At 39.0% G+C, this 20933-nt stretch overlaps 2 protein-coding genes across 6 annotated transcripts in view; one reads left to right on the forward strand and one right to left on the reverse strand.

The window, feature by feature from the left end:
• LOC124632657 (probable phospholipid-transporting ATPase IA) overlaps positions 1-20933 on the forward strand; it is a 105262-nt gene that overhangs the window by 26570 nt on the left and 57759 nt on the right. The gene's annotated exons all lie outside the window — the stretch shown is intronic.
• Positions 13739-20651, reverse strand: LOC124632671. 2 transcript variants are annotated; one of them, XM_047167609.1, is made up of 3 exons: positions 20002-20651; positions 19393-19544; positions 13739-15208 (listed from the first exon to the last, which is right to left on the reverse strand). In XM_047167609.1, exon 3 carries the CDS (start codon positions 15086-15088, stop codon positions 14147-14149), a length of 942 nt encoding a protein of 313 aa, XP_047023565.1. In that variant the 5' UTR covers positions 15089-15208; positions 19393-19544; positions 20002-20651; the 3' UTR covers positions 13739-14146. The 2 variants fall into 2 exon arrangements, with proteins under 2 accessions (XP_047023565.1, XP_047023564.1); XM_047167608.1 differs by having other exon boundaries at positions 19393-20651.

Genomic DNA, 20933 nt, shown 5'->3' on the forward strand with positions numbered 1-20933 from the left:
GGTCATTACTTCTCAAATCATGGAGAAGTTGTGTTACAATTTTGCTTGAAAGTTCATATTTAAAGTACAGACAGCAACAATCTTCCAACTTGTTTGTACTAATAAACGATTTCTTTAATATTTATGTTTTTTTTGTCCCACAACAATCAACGCTTCTGAATAGTTCGCGGTGTCGCGTCTGGTCGCCCTCAAAACAAGTACGCGTTACGTCGCGTCTCGCCGCAGACTGTCACATAGGCCGCATGTAGGGAATTCCTTTGAGTTGATCGCGTTCGTCGCGTTCGCAGCGTCGCGTCGCGTCGCGTTCGTCGCTCACGCGGTGTCCTGCGTGAGCGACGAACGCGACGCGACGCGACGCAACACGACGCGACGTAATGCGACGCGATGCTATACGCGACAGATGTCCTACGTGATTTTGGTCATTACTTCTCAAATCATGGAGAAGTTGTGTTACAATTTTGCTTGAAAGTTCATATTTAAAGTACAGACAGCAACAATCTTCCAACTTGTTTGTACTAATAAACGATTTCTTCAATATTTATGTTTTTTTTGTCCCACAACAATCAACGCTTCTGAATAGTTCGCGGTGTCGCGTCTGGTCGCCCTCAAAACAAGTACGCGTTACGTCGCGTCTCGCCGCAGACTGTCACATAGGCCGCATGTAGGGAATTCCTTTGAGTTGATCGCGTTCGTCGCGTTCGCAGCGTCGCGTCGCGTCGCGTTCGTCGCTCACGCAGGACACCGCGTCACGCAGGACACCGCTTTACACATATATTTTATATACCACAATATGCAACATTTTCCCAGTTGTCCGAACACCAGGCTGCAGTAATCCCTGTGCGACAGTGACCTTGAGAGCTTTCCGATACAACGCTACAACGCCACACAAAGCATTTTTCATGAAAGCAAATAAATTTCGCAGAAATACAACACATTCATTAAAACGTAACTTGATAATGATTCATTATCTAACATTGTGCGCTAGAATAAAGCCGTTATTTTACTCGGAAGGGCAGTTCATTAGATATGAGTTATTTTCTTTTTTTATTTGTACATCAGGGAAATATAATAGAAATTAATAGCGATATAAATCTTTCGTCCGTGTTTCTTAAAGACTGAAAATCAAAGCACTGGAAACATTATTTATTCATGGTAAATTGATTTAAATATTCATTAGATGTAATTTTTAATTTAATAATAACTTTGGGATTAGAATTATCAAGGTCCTTGTAACTCTGCCTTTAATTTAGTAACTATGTAGCTAGCGTAAATTCTTGCTCTGAATTTCGTGTAGTAACACACAGTTTGCTCCTCTCGTGTATCAAAATTACTGCGCTACTTGGAACACGGACAAGGACACTGCACGTTGTGATTCCACGAAACCCACAGATTACTACAAGTAACTAGTTCTGATCTAATATCAGAGCCTGCTGAAGTAATCTCCCGCAAGTAATACCGAAGTGATTGGATGCTGTGAGACGTGAACCTTCGGCATTTGATTGAGATGCATTCAGATTCCCTCACATCCCTCATTACGTGCGCGCTCGACTCGAATATATTGAGTTCATATTGATATCCAAATGTATTACTTTAAAATGAATTACAATTTAATAGTACTGCCCAGTTTAAATAAGCATAAGGTATTTAATTGGAAGCTTAATTTGTGCACTGACTTCATAACATATACACATTGTAACTAAGTGTACTAAGTTGCATAATTTCAAAGTCAAAGTAATTTCTTACAGCTATTTTCTCGGACAGAAAATCTTACAAACGTTTAAGTCCTATTAAAGCTTTTAAAAAACATCAATGAATCATTCATTCGACAGACATACGTAGGTATAGATAGTTCAACTCAGATTTGCGCGCGGCCCTATGTGTGCGTCGGCTTGTAAATATACAACTTTCATTCGTGTGACAGTGACGTCGTCCGAGCATGACGTGTTCTTATCGCTTTTTGTTATGGGTACAGTCGTTTACGAAAATGTCTAGTTCTTCACGGAGAAAATGTTTAAGGAGTCAGGTAGCGTTTCAAAAAATGAAACAACATTCAAAGCTTTTTATTATTACATTTTACAGTTTTTCATTATTTTCTCATAAGTTTTTTCAAATTGACGTTGACAGTATCTAAGAAATAAATGAGGTGAAATATCTAAGATGAATTAAATACTCCTTACATATTTTCTAGATCTCGGGGTACGCGGACAATAAATAAAAGTGTGGACTAAGAATGTAAAAAGACGTATAATCTAGTATAATAATGTAAACAAAATGTGTGGGGAATTTTAAAAAATAATATTGCTTCGCATAATGTCGACCAAAATAAGACGGAAATAATGAAACTCATAAATGAACGTTTAAGTCATATTGATGAAGGGATGTTGGGTAATACTTGTCGACATGTACAAAAGAAAAAAGAAAAATACTATAGACATTTTGACATGGAGTCAAAATTTATAATTTACCTCGGTGAGAGTAGAGAATCCGAAAATTCATCATTTGATTTTTCAAGTAGCGATTCAGAATCATTATAAATAAATAAACATTAAATTACGTAATAACTGTTTTTCTTTAAACAGCCGCTGCCGTAACCCCTAAATAACTGTATTTGTACCCGACTGTACCTCTTGTCACGCACACAAAGTCACTGTGTATGTACAAGGGTTACCCACACATAAGGCCGCGCGCAAGACTGAGTTGAACTTACTATACGCATTGTCCACAGTTTGTCAACAACTTAACCTTGACCGTGGCACTGGGAAGTTAGGAAGCATCTCGCGAGTCTGCATCTGTCTCCCAGCATCCGCACCGCGCCGACCTTGACACACTTGCACAACGAATGTTCTCCCTACAGTATCAGAGTTCACCATAAATCCTTCCAGACGCAACGCTTAGGAATTATCTACTTTATCTAGCAATTTAAACGACTTAGGAACTCTTTGGAATTAACTTTTTTATCCTACAGCATAATTGTACAAGTTGTTTTTAATCTATAGTAACTCGCCATAGACAAGAATCTTGCTACCTATAAAGTCTTAATTAATGTTCCAATACTTTATAGTTTTTGAAGCAATTAAATTGGAATCCAATTAAGTTCGTTGGATTTGATTATTAATTGGAGTACCTGTACCTAATAATTAATAAGAAAGTTTACTTCGTTGAATTAGTTTTGAGTGAAAATAACAATTATTTAAAGTAACAATATTTTATTTTGTTGTAATTGGGGTGAGTGATATCCAGGTATTTTTATCAGTAAATGACTACTAGTAAGTTTATAAGCTTTCACGTGCCATTTTCCCGGGAACTTTAACAAAATATACGATAAAATAGTTTCGCCTATCATGTAATTTAAACTTGCAATATTCGGATTTTATCTCCGTTACTTTTCCAGCGAATTTTAACATGAAATACATCGGCGCTCTCATTTCCGCGCAAATGATCCGATATTTTCAGTAAAACGTACAACATATGAAACGGACTTCATGACATGAAGCTTTTAAAATATGAAAATTATAAAATGCTCGCGTCGGACTCACGAGCGGCGCCGGGCGTCTATGTATGTATGCGTCGTGTGGCCGGGAGACACGTTCCCAAATGTTGCATTTATTTTATTCAGATATTTTTGGTATTTTAAATGCTGACCATCTTTTATTTTGCATCCGTGACTAGCTTGCAATAAAGTAAGCATGTTCCTTAGGCCAGCTTCTATAAATTGTTAAATGAAATAGGTACCTACGTTCTTTGTATAAAAGCTCTATTGTGATTCATGCTGTTGTAAAACTGTTCATTGCATCATGTCATCACATTTCTTGGCTGAAAACCCACACTCACTAGCGCCGCGAAATCTTTTTGAAAGTGACTTTTTTTTCACAATTTTTCGGTCGCCCGGTAACCTAATTTCTCTTTCACATTTATTTTCAGTAACACAGTTATCAAATATGTAGTATTTTTAGTCCTAACACATACAAGCTTTCGTACGTTTAAAATATTCGGTGTTTCATTTGAATTCACAGTTCCACAGTTGCGCATTATTATGATGACAGTCGTAAAACTCTATCCCATGGGTTTGTGCGGCTAAATATTTCGTTACTGCCACAAACACGGTTCGTGCTAAAAACCTTTAATTTAGTGCCAGCGTGTCATGACTAATTTTAATTGCTTTGTACCGAAAATAAATAACTAATTAAGTCTTTGCAATAAAATCTTCTGACGTCCTAGGAAAACGCAACGGTCAATTTTTGTATTGCAACGGGAAGGAAATAAAAACATATCTAAGGTTCTATTTTGAATACAAAAATATTGCAGTCTGCGTATACTGGAGAAAGGAAAAATTTTCATTGTTTGCACTGTATAAATATTTCCACGAGCGTGTTTTTTTTTTGTCTGTTGTCTATTATCTGCAGACAAAATATTGCTAATATAGATAGATACTACGTTACTGAAGGTGTAGTTTCCTACGAACTCAAAAAATAAGCGTCATATTTTTGAAATAGCGTTATTGGTCAGAGCGACAGGACTAAATCAATACTCTTTTGTGCAGCAGGCTGTGCACGGAGCACTCTCGCGACTCGCTGCCAAACAGCATTGCTGTGTTCCAGTTTTAGAACTAATATTACATTTTACACGAGATTTTTCAAGTGATTTTACTTGAAACTTGACTTTTTAACACCCTGTTAAACAGTATCATAGGATTCTTCAATGACTCACATTTTTCCTCATATGTTTCTGTTAACTCCGGACATCATAGCATGATTTTTGTTCTAGTGAGTGTAAAAACCTTATAATATTTAACAGCCTTCAACTGCTATATTACACCCTTCTACTATTTCTATTCTACATCCTTTCACAGATTATATTTTATTTTCACATCTTTCACTCAAACCATTCATCTACGCAGCAATTACACACCTAGTTTACCTACAAAACATTCTCTCCTAACCTACTAAAAAGACAGTCATATCTAAGGAGTTACGAGAGGCACACACCTGGCAGACGGCTTGGCGCCCCTCCAGGAAGCCACGAGCCCCGCGGCTGACTTACGCCCGATATCGGATATTGCCCATCTATATTACCTGCCTGCCATTATGCACCACGCTTTGTGACTGCATTTCTCTTCAAATTGGTTTGACATTTGGTTACACTTGCTTTGAGTACCTATACATAATTACAGAGGGTTACGAAGCAATAAAGTTTATTAAAAACTATTGAGAGTGCCAAAGGTAGGTTCAATTAGCAATTTCCATCAGTTTACAAAGACTTAAGTTATTTATTTATATAAGCTTCCGCATATACTGCTCATCCGGTATCATTAGAAATAGATAAGATGGATCTTACCTTATCTAGAAAGATCATAATCTATGTGCATAATCTAGCTATTTCAAAGCACAGGTAAATATACAAACATGAATACAGGAAATGCGATACGGTTGTCTGTTCAGTGACCTGGTCAATGCGTTTGGTGTCTCTGTAGCCGCACAGATGTTGATTTAGGCTAAAGGCTACCGATGGCTAAATGATTTCCTACTATATCTAGATCTTGGGCTGCTCAAACATACTACATTATTATGATAAAGGATCATATTTATGACAGCTAAAATTAATTATACATCATAAAAGTTACGTTTTGCAAAAATACGAACGCTCCGCATATCTACCAAAATAGAAGATAGAACAAACAAGGCTAAATAAGTAAAGATGAATTATTACGAACATATTTCAACCGCCAAATTCTTTCTCATTCTTCTGATGTGAATATAATGAAAACTGGAAATGTGGAAATTTTTTTTTGGGAATTTGGTATATTTTCACGTATTCATAAAAATGGATCATTGTTTCAAAGAATAGTTACGTAAGTACCTATTCGAAGAATATATTTTACTGGCCGTTTTCTGGCTGCACCAGGATAAATTCTAGCTTACGTTTCGAACAATTCCAACAGTGAGTTTCCAAGAATTTGTCAAATCTGTTCAGTAGTTTCGAAGGCTTTATGGTACAAACAGAAATTGTTTCCTTTTATATAAGTATGGTATTTTACTGATAAAAATTTTCGGCGATTTTCGTGCCACAATAACAGTGCAGCAGTAAAAAACGTGAAATGTGTGAAAATTCGAACAAATGCTGGAATTGCTGGAAATAAAACAATAACAACGCTACAGAATCCAAAACAAACCTGTCGAATGAATGTGAAAATATCATAAAAGACAAAGCTTTTGTAGAGAACGCTTTTGTAGGTTGTATTTCCAATACGTAGTTGTTTTTAAGCCAGTTTGTTGTTATTGTTTCATAGGAAGGAAAGAAATATAATGATTCTAACTCTCCCTGCAGTTTTACCCAGCCACGTCCCGGAATAACCGCTTTCTGCAACCGGGCAAAACAGCCTAAATATCCTTTATCAAGTTCACCTTTTATTTGTAGTTTACCTTTTATTTATTTCGGATCAGTATTTTGGCGTGAAAACCCGTTACAGTAGGCTTAGGTTTAGTAAGACTCTTTTCACATTGTTTTCTGTCAACAACCATAATGCTTTCCAGAGCCACGGTACTTCCAAACAATCCCAAAGTTATTCTTTACTAATTCAATTAAAAGATCGTATAAAAAGCCTGTTCTATAGTCTGCTAGATCTCATTACGGTGACTATGTAGCAGTCCTGCGCTGGTTAATTTAATCACTGCAGAAACGATGTCTCGTAAAAGTGGGAGTGTCCGGCTTATGTCAGTGTTAAAGTTCACCCTCTTTGTAAGGTGACCATAAGTTCAGGATTTGGGATTGCGGTCACAGATGACAATTAGTTTGAATTACACATGTTACGATTTCTTGTGGAGATATTTTTAAAGCAATTTAATCATTATTTTATTCACAAAGATCCTTAATGAGAGCTTGGTTCAACAATGAAAAAAAGTAATCAACAGTTTTAAATGAAGCATGTTTGTAAGAGTAAATTAAGTTAACTAGATAAATAAGTGTTTGTTGGTTCACACTGATTGCGTTGACTGTCCTTTTGTACTGCTGTAACCTTTGAACTCGACAATTAAATGAAGTAGAGTTTAACACTGTTGTAACATAACATGCAACGAACAAAAAGACAATACTGCCAATGAAACCAACATTTTTATCACACCGTGTAAGATAGCAGAAATAATCACATCTGCACTCTGCAGTGTTATCGCAACACAATATGCCCCAGTTTTTTACTCTATATATTTAGCTTCATAAACAAAGTAGTTCTATTCAACTCTAATCCCCATAAAACAGAGCATCATTAATACCAATATAAGTCCGGATACCGAGCCCACAGGGCGAGAACACGCGGTCGCGTGGTCACCCCACTATAAAGCAAGGCTTTAATTCTGTTTATAGGCTCGTATGACGTCACAGCTGTGATTGTGGCGCTCCCATACCCACGCCTATGTTTCCTGGATAACCAGCCCTCAATGAAGACACACATTGTAACCTTTCAGTTTTATTAGCCGTAATGCGATTGCTTATAGATTTGCTGAAAGCTTAACGTACGTCAGGGAGTGTCTTACCTAATGTAGTCCAACTTAAATATTCATAACGTTAAAGTGTACTTAAAGAGGATACGTTATCTGACGGCGCTTTTCTTTAGTGAGGTAAAAGCTGATTTGGCTTGACTCTAAATATAAACATACGGTTTCGGAAAATATTATCCTTATTAGCCCTCTGAAAATATTGCAATTTTGGGTACGTTCTAAGTTCTAATATTCAAGTTACTCATTTACCTAAATAAGGCAGTCATTCAACCCCACATTAAAACGCTTATGATGGTAATTTCCCCGCTTTGTGCATCAGTTTATTGGAAGCTGTGAATGGCGTGGCGGAGATTAGCTTAATGCCAGTCCGCTGAGATCTCCGACACTCTCCGACACTCGCTGTCTGACCTACACTGTGATGTCCGGCTACTTTACTTATTTATGTAGCTACGATGACGTAGACACTAGACATTCGTCTAATTAGAAGCTCTAAACAGACGGATAAATATGTCTTGTCGAATACAGCATGTAGAATTTTCTGTCAGTTAGTAACATGTAAACAGACTTTTCTGTTCAAATGTTACTAACTGTTATCGTTTGAAGAAAATCTGATTACGGGCTATTTTATCTAACCTAACAACAGATCCTAAAAATACTTGATCCCACCGTAAATCCCAAAAATGAACGCTCCCTGACAGCGGTCGCGAACAGCCCGAAATAAATAATAAATGGACACAAATATAATTATTTATATAAAATATAAACTGAAGGTAGACGTGGGTACCTATTCTAAGAGCCTTTATATAATTCTAATAGTATGTACGATAAAAATATCAGAGTAGCGTTGAGTTCTGCAAAGCTTTGATCCCATTTCATTGTTTTTGCTGGTTGTTTTAAAATCAGCGGTACCTAAAGGTATACGAGATTCAGGTGTCTAACTTACCTTATTTTTAATCCATTTTTAGTGATAAATTATTACAACACTTATTCCTTGAACTTTAATACTTATGTATTATATATATAGTATCTAAGTAGAGGTCTCTAGTTGTAAAGATTTAAACTGTTTTTGGACAACTTTAGAATATCGTATGGAAAACTCCTGGACTATTTTTAGAGAGTGCAACAACTATTCATTCTTTTTGTTAAGAAAATCCTAGTTTTAAGGTGCTACCTTGGTGTAATTTTATGTTATCTTGTGAGAAAATTAATTAGTTGGTGAAGTTAAACAGTTTTGTCGCATAAACTTGTTATTACCAGAAGCTTTCACAAACTGCTGTGGACGACTTTTCAGACAGTTTTACAAACTCCCTGCTTTACAAAACTTTACAACAAAAGAATGGTGTCTGTGACTTGGTTTATTGTTTTTTGAACAATGTTTGTTTATTCGATCGTTTCCATAAAGTTAATATAATACACATTAACTTATACATAGAACAGTGGACTATCTTATGAAAATCGATTTAAAATGGCTATATTTTTAATTAAGCCACTATAGGTACCGAATCAATCAAAATCAAGTGGCATATAAGCACCAATATTACTCGTTGATTTAATGATGATAGTTTTTTAACGGCTACAGCCCGTCTATTGCCGCACTCTGCGGCGTCCCCTGCCCAAACTGATTCACCATCCTAACTTCAATTGTTTTACTAGACTCACTCATCGGCCTAGTCTTTTCCCAACTATGTTGGCTTCCATGATCATAAATCATCATTCTCACCTTCTTCAAGAATTGGTTTAAAAAAATCTGATACTTATGTCTGGTCACTTAAAACAAACAAACGCATCCTCAACCTTATCTACAAATTGAAGAATGTATACTTGAAATGTAACTTTAATCACGTTCAGGTAATTAAGAAATGGATCGTGTGATTGGCACTTGACCCGGTTGGCAGACTATCGTGTTACGACTCCGCCATCATTGGACGTCAATATCTTACTACTTGCAGGTATCTTATCATTGTTATCAGTGCGGTTAGATTCTTGATGCTCACCTCAGTTTACCGTCCACACTTTGTAAATGCCGGTTATTTAGTGAGAGTTTTAGATAAATTAATATTAGTGTCATAATGTCTGCGTAAATCGGATTTTGTGACAGTATTTTGTGTTAAACAATTAACATATTTTCATTTTGATGTTTCCTAATTATGTATAGTGTTATGTTAGAATCAGTGAGTGTCTACTGTTAATATAAATGGTGTTGATCTGTGTTACAAGAATTTAAGTGGATCCGTCGACCAGTTATTACGCGGTGACTTTTTAAATTACGGTTCTACGTTAATAAACTTAATCATCCTTTTTCTAACCACTTAGTTTATAGTTAAGTTGTTCAATATCCCCGCTATTTGAAGAGGCATTCTCAAACCTAAAGTTATTAAACTGCCTTAAGATTCCTAAATTAGGTACTTAACCTGGATGGATTCATACAGCTGAAAATAATAATAATTGACTACTTAGTTCGTTATATTTTTATCCCATGCAAGAGAGAGTGTGGTGTGGAACCTTCTACCTACTATAATCAATATATAGAATCCACTACGCTTCTGGAAAACACAACACTAATAAGGACAACAATTATTACTTAAAAATATTGGGTACCACATTCGTATATTCCTACCTATATGAATATTTTGAGAACGGCCAGTGAGTGGGCTTGACACCTGTCTCACTCAGAGCGGTCTGGTTAATGCGGTTCCTACTTATTTCTGAGCACAATAATAATGTACCGATTCTTTCTCAGAAGTAAGGTATTGTTCTACGCTTTCTATATTATTACTGACCAACCTCTTATATAAAAATGCAATATGTATAACGTCCTTATCAAATTGATAATAACTGTTTTCAGTCTAGTCCAGGATACCTCTTATTTGGTAAGGAAAGTCGTCAGATGACTCCAGAGTGATAAAGCTTCTTTCAAAAGTTCCCCCTCATTTCATTTTTGCCACGGTAACTCTTTCGAACAACCCCACAGCCCAGTCGAGAGTGCCTAGGGCATAAATACACTTGTTGGTGTGTTATTGGCCCTTCCCTTAATTGATACCTAATATTTGAGTCAAAAGAGCAACAAATTCAATGCTAAGCCGTTTTAATTGCCTCGCCAATTAAGACGCTATCAACATTTTCAAATTATACCAATATTCGATTTTTCCATTCAAATTCCAATAGAATAAAAATATTCGATTTTTCCATTGGGAAAATATTGGTGAAAGTCTGAAAATATAAAAAAATAACGTTGTTAGTTCAAAGGTCGGAATTTTCCTGAATCGTTAAGATCAGTTTAACCAGGTTCGGCCTAGAAGCGTGGGTTTATTCCAACTGCGATTAGTGGATGTTAAAATAAACTCTCTATTTTTGTTGGATAAGCTTTAAATACGAATGTACTCTTCTTTTTGTACACGAGGTAGATACAAAGCAAAATATCCTTTAGTAAGTAAACAAACTGCGTTATACATAGCAATAGTAGATGGTACTAATAAATCTTTTGAATGAATTTAACTGTATCTAGAGAAAACGTATTTACTCTTGGAAATAGTGCTATAAGTTAAAGATAACCGAGCTTACAGTACATACTAACAGCTTACTTAACCGTCAAGGCTTTCTCGCGAACAAGTTTTACAAAGTCACCGCGGATCCAGTTGCACTCGTTGCAAGCTGCAGATAAGAATGCATGCCGCTAAGTCCTGGGGAGACGGGGGTATGCTAACGAAGTAGGGCACTTTGTTTTTAAAACTTAAATAAGGTAAGCCTAGGTTAAAATGGCTGCTGATAAGCAACACGTTACGTTAGGGCACAATTATGATACTTATTTGTACTGTCTTATTTCGAAATCAATTACGTTAGTAGTTCCTGAAATAGGTGTAACAGAGGGAAAGACAACAGATGGTCCCGCCGTAAAGAGTTCTCATTAACTATTTCGGGACGGTGTAGTATTTTTATACCTAGTAGAATCTTAAAATAATTGACTTAGCATGATTTTACTGGTTTATTTGATTCAGCTAAATTCGGAATTGTAAATGAACTACAGCGTTTCACACTTGTTATACACATACTTCAGTTCAATTTTCTGTACTTATACATACCTATACGAAACAAAGCCATGAAGAATACTTCTCTACTTCAAATCACTTTTCGTAAATAAGATAAACAAGAATATTTTAGAGCCAACCACTGGTTGGATTTACTAAAAAGGCTTTCTACCCTTAACAGACATCTACAGGATATATCTATCTAGTATATTTACAGTGTAATGCAGTCCTTTGTGAAGGCATTTCAAAGTGCGATGTTATCAGGCTGCTGTATTCAGTGCGCTTCTTGTGAACTTCTTACACTGGGAAATTGCTCCGGTCAATAGGCACCCTAGTAATGCAAGCATTGTGATGCACTTTTCATTTCTACTTCTATTGTTCATAATTATGCTTGTAAAATTGTATAGCAATTACAGCAAAGTTAACTCTTAAATTAAGATAAAAAAATCTCCGAAAACGGGTGCATTTTTCAGGCAATCTACATATTAATTGATTGATTTGAGTGGTCTTGAACTGCCGAATGTTTACCCACAAGTTTCAGTATAAAATTAAATTTAAATTGAGTTACTAAGTACTAACACTGAAGTTATTGAAAATTTTATTAATAATAACAAATCTGTCTTTGAACCAGTCTGATTACTTTGAAGAGAACAAGAATGTATGGAGCCAAGTTCTCGCTACTCGTCGCCATCTTGGCACTGTCTACATTTACAAAAGTCACTGCAAACCATTCATCCTATATTATAGTATATAGCCAATAACCAATTAACTTGGTATATTTTTACCAATTTTATAGTCTTCTTTGGTACTTAGATCATCTTCAAAATCTTCAATTTAGTGACAATTCGCACGCAGCTTCTATTTATGTCGGTAACGATATTTATGGCGTTATAAACTGCCTTTTAATCAGTAAAATAATAATTCTTTATCAAATTGAAATAATGTAAACTCCATGCTATAAAAATATATACATAAAGAAACGTTTTAAAATGATGATATATTTTATTATTATATGCTGTATTATTTATTATTGTATGTTTTTACGTTATCTTATCTTATGGTATGCAATTAACCACATCTGCCTAGGTCAAGTAATTGCTAGTTCAAGTATTATTATATTATTGAGTACCTACTTGCCTTAATTAGGACCGCAGCATAACTAATTACAAAGGGTTAGGCACCCGTTTAGTAAGAGATAGACATAACATATATTACAATACTAATTTAGTATTCTATATGACCGTAACAACCAAGTAGAACATTTACCGACACCCGAACATTTTCAGCTTCAGTCCAACAATATTTGATAGCTAATTATGAAACTTCGGTATCGGGATACACCTAACTTACCGACAACGAGTTGCCGCGGTAACGGTGTCTCGGCACAACCTCATTATTGTACAGCTATCGTACCTGCAGATAGTATTAATGAATTAGACCTCAAAAACAGAGTTTTTCACCTAAGGCAACAGAACAATTTTCCTACGGTTCATTTGTAAATGAGAAAGGAAAGGAATTCAAACATAACATTTTGAAATAAATGTTAGTCTAGAAAGTGTGCATGAAGATGATGTAATATTTACATACATAATTATTACATTATGAATAACTATTTCCGCGCCCAACCACGATGACTAGTTCATTTTATCATGACATGCGATTATCTGGTCTATTAAAGAACAAGATAAGCTCCGTATCGTGCGACTCCAATGAGTGACACTATAGCTTGTGGCACATTGTAGCAGCACGGCAACAGCACGGCAGCAGCACGGCGTCGCCTCGAATTAAGACTACGGCTAGCTGTCAGCGCGCTAACCACGCGCTGTCCGCTCGCCGTCGGCGCGCCGTTGGCGCGCCGGCCGCGCGCCGGCCGCGAGGTGTAAGCTTGCTGTCACCGCAAACTCAATATTATTTTAAGACGATTATGATTGATGCACGCGGGCGGCGAGTCGAGTTGTGTGGAAGCGGCAAGCACGCTGACTGCTCGCCGTTGGCTTTTTTATATTGACATTACGAAATATCTTATAATATACACGATTTAATGCTCTAAATTGAATGACACCTTAAATGCTGGTGTGGAGCCATGCTGTTGCGGTGCCGCTATAATGTGCCATAACCTTATATCTTGATGTTAAACAATTTAGTTTATTATACTTGATTACTGAACATAAAATCGTAAATTTTATTGTACGCGCTTGCGTGATCAAATAAAAAATGCGAATGCACACTTATTACTGGTTTATATTAATTATTAAAACTTTACAATGAATTATTCACTCGAGATTAAGTTATACAATTTAGACTGCAGAGATTCGTTGGACCCGTTACGTATCGGCAGTGGTGTTGATCTCGACGGCCCGTGAAGCCAAGTGGACGAGCGCCGCTCTCGACGCCTCCGTCGTCGCCCCTTCTCCAGCGCGCCGGCGTCACCGTGGCGGCCTCCCGTTGGATGACGCAAGGCGCAGTTTGAATCGCCGCCTGCGATTGGCTCGCGCGCAGGTGGCGTGATGCGCGGCGGGCGCCTCGGTGTTGCCAGGGAGCGCGGGACGCGCTTCCCCAGCATTTTGCCCCGCCGCCCGACTGTGTTGCCAGGCGGCGCAGGCCGTAACATCCTCCCAGGCGTTGAAGGATTCAACTCGACGTGTCCCGGAAGAGGGGACACATGGTGCGGACGGCCCGAGTGACCGTCCCCTTGGTGGTGGTGACGTCCGCTACCCGGCTGACGCCATCCGGGCCGGGGTGTAGGCGCGTGACGCGCCCCAAGCGCCACTGGAGCGGAGGCAGGTTTGCCTCCCGTAGAAGCACGAGGTCCCCGCAGTTGAGGCCTTGCTGCTGAGTCCTCCACCGGGACCGCTGCTGCATCTCGGCCAGGAACTCCTTCTGCCACCTGGACCAAAACTGTTGGCGGATTTTTTCTATGAGCTCATAACGGTTGGGCCGCAGAGCTGTGATGGGTGGCGACGGGACGGCAGTCAGTGGCCTGCCCACCAGAAAGTGCCCTGGGGTGAGAGGAGTGGGATCATTTGGATCTGACGAGAGTGGGGAGAGGGGACGGGAGTTTAGGATGGCCTCGATCTGTGAAAATAAGGTGGCCAGCTCCTCGAAAGTCAGACAGGCCTCTCCAGCTACTCGTTTTAAATGGTATTTTGATGATTTTATGCCCGCCTCCCATATTCCTCCAAAATGGGGCGAATATGCAGGCCCAAACACAAAGCGGATTCCCTCGTTCGCCGAATAATTGAAGACCGAATCTTGGCTCTTTTGCAACATTCTACCCAGCTCATTGCATGCACCTATGAAGTTACGACCATTATCACAATAGATAGCATAGGGTTTACCTCTCCTGGCCACAAACCTACGTATACATAGAATGAATGCTTCAGAAGTGAGGTCGCTGACTACCTCTAGGTGAACCGCCTTAGTGGTTAGACACACAAACAAACATAAATAACTCTTTGTTATGCGGTTTCCTCGACCTTTACGGCTGGAAATTCTAAATGGCCCCGCAAAGTCTACCCCACATGAACTAAATGCAAAGCTACAGTCAGTTCTTACGGCTGGCAGATCGCCCATAATTGGTTCGACAGATTTACCTCGCAGGCGCGTACATACAACGCACTGCTTGGTAGTAATGCGAGCTAGGTTTCTTCCTCCTATTGGCCAATATTCCTCACGAATGGCTGCGAGCAGTGCCTGTGGACCAGCATGAAATAAACGTAAGTGTTCATGTTTCATTAAGAGTTTAGTGACGCTATGTTTCGCATCCAGGAGCACAGGGTGCTTTTTGTTGTAATCAAAGCTAGAATTTCCTAGCCGGCCACCTACACGCAGCACCTTTTCCGTGTCTACAAAAGGATTAAGTGCTAATAATTTTGATCTTTTATGTAATTGATGGCCTTTACTTAAGGTTTCAATTTCTTCATAGAATGTCTCAAACTGACTAAGTTTAATTAGAAGAGTGCCTGCCTTCTGCAGCTCTTCAACTGATAATGCCTGACTTGAGTTTCTTTGACCTTTACAATTATTAATAAAACGAAGTACATAGGCAATTGTTCTTTTTAACCGTAAAAAATTAGAAAACCTACTGAACTCTACGACCTTATTAACTAAATTTTCTTTACTATTTACAGCAAATGTGTATGAGGTGAGAGCTTTGACCTCCGGTAAAGTTGCCTCCTCTGGTGGAGACAGTTTGGTGGGCCACTCGCAGTCCTCTTGTTTTAAGAAGGGAGGGCCTTCCCACCAAAGAGTAGAACTATTCAACACCTGCGGGTCTACCCCTCTTGAAGCCATGTCAGCAGGGTTCAAGCTAGTGGGAACATGAAACCATTGATAATCAGCTGTTAGCTCTTGAATTTCGTTCACTCTATTTCGTACAAAGGTTTTTAGTAGACTTGGCTGCATTTTTAACCATCCTAACACTACAGTGGAGTCGGTCCATATTATTTTCTTATTTATTTTACATTTTAAGGATTCACTAACCTTCTGACAAAGTCTAGCTCCGAGGAGCGCTCCACATAATTCTAATCTAGGTATAGTCAATGGTTTAATGGGTGCTACCCGAGCCTTTGCACATAAAAGGCGTGATGTATGCTTATGTTTGCTATCTCTAGACCTTAAATAAATGCACGCTCCAAATGCAGCTTGTGAGGCATCTACGAAACAATGCAATTCAATGTATTCTGGCCCTTCACACAATACATACCTAGGCAGATGTATATTATACAAATAAGACAAATTATTGCTGAAATTTAGCCAATCTTTTGCCAGTTCCTTGGGTATTGGCTCGTCCCACTGTAATTTGGCACACCATAACCTTTGAAGTAAGATTTTTGGTTTGATAATTGCTGCACTCAATAATCCTAGTGGATCAAATATTTTGCATGTCATAGAGATAATAGTTCTTTTAGTTATCTGAGAAGCAAGTGGCACATTGGTGGAAAATTGAATTGAGTCATTGACTGGAGACCAGTTTAATCCTAGCACAGCCGATTCTTTGCACAGTTCTAAAGTATCACTATTAACCTGTTCGTGCTCAAATATCTGTGGACAGTTGGTACGAAATTTCCTAAGTATGAAACCGGCTGACTCTAAAACTCGCGTGATGCTCTTAAAGATATGTGTCAGCTGATTTGCTGAGGCACAACCCGTACTCAAATCATCGATGTAGAAGTCAGTTAGCATGGTTTCTTTTATAATTTCATCACCACACTCTAGCGCTAGTTGTTGAAGACACCTAGTACTAAGGAATGGCGCAGATGCTGTACCATAAGTTACTGTATTCAACTGATATACTACAATATTGTGCGTTTTCTCACAGCGCCACAGTATTAATTGCAGATGGCGTTGAGACTCATCTATGGCAATCATTCTGTACATTTTAGCAATATCTCCAGTTAGGACAAACCTATGCTCTCTGAAGCGTAATAATATAGACAGTAAGTCGCTCTGGACGACTGGACCTACTGCTTGAATATCGTTTAGCGACTTCCCTGAGGTAGTTTTAGCAGACGCGTCGAAAACTACTCTAACCTTAGTGGTCTCATGATGCTCCTTAATAATGCAGTGGTGGGGAAGATACACACCAAACTGTGGCCTGGCAATCTCAGTTAGGTGACCTAATTCCTTATATTCATTAATGAATTTTGAATAAGCGTCTTTTAACTCAGGATTCTTATCTAACCTAGTCTCTAAATTTAGAAGTCTCTTTTTAGCCATAGCATAAGAATCTCCTAGAGCACATTTAGGTTCTTCCTTTAGAGGCATTAACACTGAAAACCTACCGTTAGCTAGGCGTTTAGTAGTTTCCACAAAGTGCCTTTCACAAAAATGTTCATCGGGTGAACGAGCAAATTGTTCAGAATAACTCTCTTCTATTTCCCAAAACCTTTTTAAGTCATCCTGTAATTCTTGACTAAAACTACAAGTTACTTTGAGGGATTTTAGCCTATCTTGCCCAGTAGGGCCTGACACTAACCAACCTAACTTGGTATCTTGTAGGGCAGGTTTGTTTTTACCTAAATATATATGATTCGCATTTACAATGGACCAATATACATCTGCACCGATTAAAATGTCTATCTGAGATGGCTTATAGAAAGTTGGATCAGCTAGCCTAAATTCCTTCGGTATGGCCAGTTGCTGAACGTTGACCTGTACATTTGGCAAAGTACCTATGATATTTGGTACAACAAGACAGTCAATTGGTATGCAGAACTCACTTATACGCGATTTAATCTCAACCTTTACCCTTTCTGAAATATTTGAAATTGAATTATTAATGCCAGCCACATGAATTGAACGCGATTTGTCACTAACTAAGTTAAGCCTTTCCTTCATTACACTAGTTATAAAGGACATCTGACTGCCAGTATCTAGTAATGCTCTCGCCTGATAGATTTCACCGGTTTGCCTATTTACTATGTCTACAATAGCCGTACCTAACAAAACTTGACCTGCCGCTGCAACTGAAAGTGACACAGGTAAGTTAGAGACCTCCGTAGAGTCTTGTATAGCATTAGATACAATTGGCTCGTTTTTATGTATTAATGAATTATGTTTCTTTTTACAAACACGACACATAGGCCTGGACTTGCACTGGAATGAATTATGACCACTCTTGAGGCAATTTTTACATAATTTTAATCTACTAATTTCAGATAGCCTATCCTCTATGCTCATATTTTTAAACTTGGGACATCCATGTAACTGGTGGTCATCGGGACAGATATAACACTTTGCACTGGCACCATGTTCACTGGAAGCGACAAATGCTTTGTTAACTTTAGACTCCCTAGGGTAATTTGACCTTCGGTCACCTTTGTCTGTGTGAACCATGTTAGCAAAATGCATAGTTTCTAATATGTCTGCACGATTTCTTAAAAACATTGTAAAGTTTTCTAATTTATGATAATCTGTCAATGTAGTCCGGTACTCTTCCCACTTAGTGTAAGTGACCGAGTCTAATTTGGATGCTATAATGAAAATAACTAGTGCGTCCCACTTGTCAGTCGGTTGACCCAAAGTATCCAGCGCTCTCAAATTCTTTGACATATGGTCTACTAAATACCTTAATGCCTTATAAGATTCCTTACTACACCTTTCAACAGTCACTAAAGACTTAAGATGATTATTTATAAGAACATTCTTATTATCATACCGTTCACACAGTAATTCCCATGCTAATTTGTAGTTACTAGAGGTAAACTCTATGGCCTTAATTACTCCCCTGGCACTACCTTCCAAAGCCGATCTTAAATAATGGAATTTATTAATTTCTGGAATTGAATTATTGCAGTTAATAATGGAATCAAAAGTATCCTTAAATTCTAACCATGTTAACATGTTTCCATCAAACTTTGGGAGGTGTATGGTGGGTAGTTTTATTCCATTAAATGCATGAGAACAATTACTTTGTTGGTGAGAACAATTACTTTGTTGGTCGACGCTATTGGCCTTATTAATGGTAGACGGGGTAGCCTCAATCAGTTCTTGCGCTACAGAGAGAGCTGAGTAAAATTGGCGCTCAGTAGACTCTCTTTCGTCTAATTGTTCATCTACATCAGAACATATGGATTCTATTTCAGACTGTAACTCATCAAACGTTTTGAACAAATCTTGAAATTTGCTTAGCCTCAATGAGAGCTCTTTTGTTTGTAAGCTTGTAATATCACTAGCCTTTATCTTTTGAATAGTACTTAGATAGTCTATGAATTTAGTTAACCTGCCCTTAATAGTGCCACGCCTTTTAATTAACTCTTTAAAGTTGACCTTCTGGTCAGTATCTGCATCGGTCATTTTGCTAATTTATATATACGCTTACAAGAAACACAACCTAATGCAATACAATGAGCTGAATAAATAAATGTGCAGTGAACCTGACAATATTATGCGCCGCTCCAACACGTGGTCACCCGACTCCCGCGCCGCAGCGTCGGCCGCAACCCGATGTAACAGGCGTGCCGAGGGAATCCGCCGTGCCGTTGGGGCTGCGAAGCTGGACCGGAACCGTTGCCGTATGGCAGGAACTCTGAAATAGTCGGCCGCAATGCTGGTTCACCAAGCAAAGAAATGTGCGTGCACTAGTTCGCGCGCGTGCGTGAACTTTAGGCAGGTGTAATAGGCAATAACCTTGAAAATAAATGCGTGCACTTCGAATGCAAGCTTGCCGTGCTTCGGAAAAATAAAATGTGGTTATGCTTAGCGTGGGTGCGGGTGACTTGATTTAACAATGGTATGTGCAACAAATGAATAATGGAGAAAAATGCCACTTAGCATGTAATAAGCGTAACCCAATTCAAAAAAAACACAACCCACGTGCAATATAACCTAGCAGTTTGGCCAGTTTATGGCGCCTTTGCCACCACGTGGCACTGCTTTGCCGGAGAAGCCCCCCGACGCTCGAATAGCTAGCCGCCCGCTATTTCACAGCGCAAGAGCACGAGGATCGAGATTGAGAAAGGAAATTAGAAAGGATCAAGGCTTACTCTCCTGGGCTAGACCTTCGGTTGACGTGTCGCCGTCTTCACCGGGCTCCTGAGGCTGCTTGTCCGGGTCCTTCGCCTCCTGCAGTCTCGATGCGGTTACGCAGCCCGACTGGATAGATGGCGGGCTGCGGCACTTGCTCCACGTGCCGACCGACGATTCTCGACGATTCTTGACGCGACGAGACGACGAATAGATCGCGATGTAACGGGTCCTGTCACGGTCGCCAATTTTGTACGCGCTTGCGTGATCAAATAAAAAATGCGAATGCACACTTATTACTGGTTTATATTAATTATTAAAACTTTACAATGAATTATTCACTCGAGATTAAGTTATACAATTTAGACTGCAGAGATTCGTTGGACCCGTTACGTATCGGCAGTGGTGTTGATCTCGACGGCCCGTGAAGCCAAGTGGACGAGCGCCGCTCTCGACGCCTCCGTCGTCGCCCCTTCTCCAGCGCGCCGGCGTCACCGTGGCGGCCTCCCGTTGGATGACGCAAGGCGCAGTTTGAATCGCCGCCTGCGATTGGCTCGCGCGCAGGTGGCGTGATGCGCGGCGGGCGCCTCGGTGTTGCCAGGGAGCGCGGGACGCGCTTCCCCAGCATTTTGCCCCGCCGCCCGACTGTGTTGCCAGGCGGCGCAGGCCGTAACATTTATAGTAACTAATAGTGCACAGTCATTGCAATGTTGACATGTTTAGCTGATGCAATATTCGCTCTTAATTATTCCTTATTTTTCGTCAAATTAATGCAAGTAAGCATTACAATATTATGTGTACAAAATCATTTTAGAGATTTTTTTTTCAGAAAATATACGCAAGAGACTACGAGGGTATATTATTTCAGTGCTACGAAAACGTTCGTAGCAATTTCGTAGCGCTACAATAATGCAAATGCTACGCAGTCTGATAGCATAATGGTTTGGGGGTT

This window comes from Helicoverpa zea, chromosome 8 (genome assembly GCF_022581195.2).
Source record: "Helicoverpa zea isolate HzStark_Cry1AcR chromosome 8, ilHelZeax1.1, whole genome shotgun sequence".
Classification (NCBI taxonomy): domain Eukaryota; kingdom Metazoa; phylum Arthropoda; class Insecta; order Lepidoptera; family Noctuidae; genus Helicoverpa; species Helicoverpa zea.